Raw genomic sequence first — 4,903 nt, 5'->3', positions numbered from 1 at the left:
TACCTATCCTTCTCAAGCTGTTCCAAGAAATAGAAAAGGAAGGAAAACTTCCAGACTCATTCTATGAAGCCACCGTTATTTTGATTCCTAAGCCAGACAGAGACCCAGCAAAAAAAAAAAAGAACTACATCCAATATCCCTGATGAATATGGATGCAAAAAATCTCCATAAGATACTAGCAAATTGAATTCAACAGCATATAAAAAATACTCACCATGATCAAGTAGGATTCATTCCTGGGCTGCAGGGCTGGTTCAACATTTGCAAATCAATCAATGTGTTACACCACAAGGTAAAAGGAAAGAAAAGAACCATATGACCCTGTCAATTGATGCAGAAAAAGCATTTGACAAAATTCAGCATTCTTTCTTAATAAAGACCATCAATAATGTCTGGATAGAAGGAACATACTTAAACATCATAAAAGCCATTTATGAAAAGCCCACAGCTAATATCATCCTCAATGGAGAAAAACTGAGAGCTTTCCCCGTGAGATCAGGAACACGACAAGGATGTCCACTCTCACCGCTGTTGTTTAACACAGTGTTGGAAGTGCTAGCATCAGCAATCAGACAGCAAAAGGAAATCAAAGGCATCAAAATTGGCAAAGAAGTCAAGCTTTCACTTTTTGCAAATGGCATGATACTCTACATGGAAAACCCAATAGACTCCACCAGAAGTCTGCCAGAACTGGTACATGAATTCAGCAAAGTCACAGGATACAAAATCAATGTACAGAAATCAGTTGCATTCTTATACACTAATAATGAAGTAAAAGAAAGACAAATAAAGAAAATGATCCCATTCACAATTGCACCAAGAAGCATAAAATACCTAGGAATAAAGCTCACCAATGATGTAAAAGATCTGTATGCTGAAAACTATAGAAAGCTTATGAAGGAAATTGAAGAAGATACAAAGAAATGGAAAAAAAATCTATGCTCATGAATTGGAAGAATAAATATTGTTTAAATGTCAATACTACTCAAAGCTATCGACACATTCAATGCATTCCCAATCAAAATTGCACCAGCATTCTTCTCGAAGCTAGAACAAGCAAACCTAAAATTTTTATGGAAACACAAGAGACCCCAAATAGTCAAAATAATATTGAAGAAGAAGATCAAGCAAAAGGCATCATAATCCCAGACTTTAGCCTCTACTACCAAGCTCTAATCATCAAGACAGCATGGTATTGGCACAAAAACAGACACATAGACCAATGGAATAGAATAAAGTCTCCAGAAATGGACCCAGAAAAGGATGGCCAACTAATCTTTGACAAAGCAGGAAAGAATATCCAATGGCAAAAAGACAGTCTGTTTAACAAATGATTCTGGGAGAAAAGGACAGCATTATGCAGAAGAATGAAACTAGACCACTTTCTTACACCATTCACAAAAATAAACTCAAAATGGATGAAGGACCTGAACGTGAGACAGGAATCCATCAAAACCCTAAAGAAGAAAGCAGAAAAACCTCTCTGACCTCAGACGCAGCAATTTCTTACTTGACACATCCCCAAAGGCAAGGGAATTAAAAGCAAAAATGAACGATTGGGACCTCACGAAGATAAAAACTTCTGCACTGCAAAGGAAACAATCAACAACGCTAAAAGGCAACCAATGTAATGGGAAAAGATATTTGCAATTGGCATATCAGACAAAGGGCTGTTATCCAAAATCTATGAAGAACTCACCAAACTCCACACCTGTAAAACAAATAATCCAGTGAAGAAATTGGCAGAAAACATGAATAGACATTTCTCTAAAGAAGACACCCAGATGGCCAACAGACACATGAAAAGATGCTCAATGTCGCTCCTCATCAGGGAAATAGAAATCAAAACCACACTAAGATACCACCTCACGCCAGTCAGAGTGGCTAAAATGAACAAATCAGGAGACTATAGATGCTGGAGAGGATGTGGAGAAACGGGAACCTTCTTGCACTGTTGGTGGGAATGCAAACTGGTGCAGCCACTCTGGAAAACAGTATGGAGGTTCCTCAAAAAATTAAAAATAAATCTACCCTATGACCCAGCAATCGTACTGCTAGGAATTTATCCAAAGGATACAGGAGTGCAGATGCATAGGAGCACTTGTACCCCGATGTTTATAGCAGCACTCTCAACAATAGCCAAATTATGGAAGGAGCCTAAATCTCCATCAACTGATGAATGAATAAAGAAATTGTGGTTTATATACACAATGGAATACTACTTGGCCTTGAGAAAGAATGAAATATGGCCATATGTAGCAATGTGGATGGAACTGTAGAGTGTTATGCTAAGTGAAATAAGCCATACAGAGAAAGACAGATACCATATGTTTTCACTCTTATGTGGATCCTGAGAAACTTAACAGAAAACCATGGGCTAGGGGAAGGGGAAAAAAGTTAGAGAGGGAAGGAGGCAAACCATAAGAGACTCTTAAAAACTGAGAATAAACTGAGGGTTAATGGGGAGTGGGAGAAAAGGGAAAGTGGGTGATGGGCACTGAGGAGGGCACTTGTTGGGATGATCACTGGGTGTTGTATGGAAACCAGTTTGACAATGAATTTCATATTAAAAATAAATAAATACATAAGTAAACAGGTTCTAGGGGGGAAAAAAAAGTAGACCGGGATACTTGGTGACTCCGTAGATTCAGCCTAGACCTGTTGATTTAGGCTGAGGTCATAATCCCACTTCATCAGTGATTAGTGAGTCTGAGCCCTGCATCTGGATCTGTAGGTTTCTGTTGCTGGTGCAGAGCCTGCTTGGGATTCTCTCCTCTCTCTCTGCCCCTCACCTGTGCTCTCTCTCTCTCTCTCTGAAAATAAATAAATTAACTTAAAAATAAACTTATAAAAAAGTAGAGCAAGTATATGTAGTCTATTTTATTCCTTCAGTTTTTTTCTCTCTCTATATCAAGGAATATTTGCATTTTCCTTCCATATTCTTACTTGGAGACAAAGGGAGATATTTACAGAGATCTGTTCTATTGGGGGCAGGTTATTTTCCCTTCCATTTCTTCAGCAGAGTTTCTCTTACTTCCTTGTTACGGAGAGTGTAGATGAAGGGGTTTAGAACTGGAGTCACCATGGTGTTCAGGACATGCACGGCTTTGGTCAGATCCAAGGCCTCTTTGATGGAGATGCGGACATGAAGAAAGATCGTGGACCCATACCAGACCAGCACCACAGTGATATGCGAAGAGCATGTGGAGAAGGCTTTACTCCTGCCGCTGGCTGAAGGGATCCTGAGAATGGTGCTGATGATATACACATAAGAGACCAGAGTGATGAGGCATGAGCTCAGGATGACCACAAAAGCAATCACAAAGGCCACGAGTTCCACTGCCTGCGTGCTGGTGCAAGCCAGGGTAATCCAGGGTGCAATGTCACAGAAGAAGTGGTTGATAGTGTGGGGACCACAGAAGGGCAGGGTGCTAATGAGGGCTGTGGGCACTGCAATGGCTAGGAAACCACACACCCAGGATCCCAGGGCTAGCAGTGCTGAGAGCAGACTGCTCATAATGGCCCCATAGTGTAGAGGATAGCAGATGGCCAAATAGCGGTCATAAGCCATGGCTGCCAGGAGAAAGTACTCTGTGCAGCCCAATGAAAAAACAAAGTACATCTGCAAAAGACATCCAGTAAATGATATGGTTTGGCTTCTCCCCAGAAGGATGGCCAGGACTTTGGGGACTGCAGCTGTGGTATACCAAATCTCCAAGAAAGAGAGGTTGCTCAGAAAGAAGTACATAGGGGTATGTAGCTGGTGGGAGGTACTCACCAACATCAAGATAGCCATGTTACCACTCACTGTGAGGATGTACATCACCAGAAAAAGCATAAAGAGAGATAGCTGAAGGCCCTGGGACCCAGGAAAGCCCAGCAAGAGGAAATCCTGGGAGTGAGTTGCATTGTCTGTGCCCATTGAGGAAGTAGTAAGAAATACCAGTAACTAGAAACCACACAGTATAGGGTTTTCATCCAATCACACTGTCCTAGAGAAATTAAAAGAACAGAATTCATGACCGTGCTTCAATAACTGAATGCAGACTGACAGTCTAACATATGTTGAGTGCCTGTTCTGTACTTGGAGCTGTGCATGGTTAATAACAATTTAATAAAAAAATAATAATATGTGCTATTATAACCAATTAGTGTTTGAAGAAACTTGAGCACAGAACATTTTATCATTTTCATAAAGACTGCACCTATAGTTATAGTTCAGATCCGAGATTCAAATCCAGTCTTTGGACCTTCATCATCCTAATCTGGATATGCCCCAGCACAACCATAGATTACATCTAAATGCACAAAGGCCTGGGCACCTAGGTGGCTCAGTTGGTTAAGCGTCCAACTTAGGCTCAGGTCATGATCTCACGGTTCATGACAGTTCGTGAGTTGGAGTTCCCCGTCGGGCTCTGTGCTGACAGCTCAGAGCCCAGAGCCTGCTTCAGATCCTGGGTCTCCTTCTCCCTCTGCCCCTCCCCCACTCACGCTCTACCTTTCTTTGTTTCTCAAAAATAAATAAATGTTAAAAAAAGTTCGGGGCGCCTGGGTGGCTCAGTCGGTTAAGCGTCCCACTTTGGCTCAGGCCATGATCTCACGGTCCGTGAGTTCAAGCCCCGCGTTGGGCTCTGTGCTGACAGCTCAGAGCCTGGAACCCGTTACAGATTCTGTGTCTCCCTCTCTCTCTGCCCCTCCCATGTTCATGCTCTGTCTCTCTCTGTCTCAAAAATAAATAAACGTAAAAAAAAATTAAAAAAAAAAATTAAATGCACAAAAGGATACCCATTTCGTATTGAATTCACAATTCAGTACTTTATAACTAGACTCTTTCTGCCTGGTCCTTAAAGGAAAACATGCATTTTTTTTTTCTTTTTGCCTTTGTGTCTCAATTGTAAGTTCT

General features: G+C 41.3%; 1 protein-coding gene across 1 annotated transcript; it reads right to left on the bottom strand.

Moving 5' to 3' along the window:
• Window positions 1-2,995: 2,995 nt before the first annotated feature.
• On the bottom strand, window positions 2,996-3,922 carry LOC106983073 (olfactory receptor 6F1). Its single transcript, XM_015081234.1, has one exon. The coding sequence runs from the start codon at window positions 3,920-3,922 to the stop codon at window positions 2,996-2,998; it is 927 nt and encodes a 308-aa protein (XP_014936720.1).
• Window positions 3,923-4,903: the final 981 nt, after the last annotated feature.

Source organism: Acinonyx jubatus, chromosome A1 (assembly GCF_027475565.1).
Source record: "Acinonyx jubatus isolate Ajub_Pintada_27869175 chromosome A1, VMU_Ajub_asm_v1.0, whole genome shotgun sequence".
In the NCBI taxonomy this organism is placed as follows: Eukaryota; Metazoa; Chordata; class Mammalia; order Carnivora; family Felidae; genus Acinonyx; species Acinonyx jubatus.
Note: the sequence above shows the minus strand (reverse complement) of the source record. Positions and strands in the feature narration are given on the sequence as shown.

What these genes read in the sequence shown, in the direction of transcription:
- LOC106983073 (XM_015081234.1), bottom strand. Translation starts at nt 3,922, where the DNA reads ATGGGCACAGACAATGCAACTCACTCCCAGGATTTCCTCTTGCTGGGC.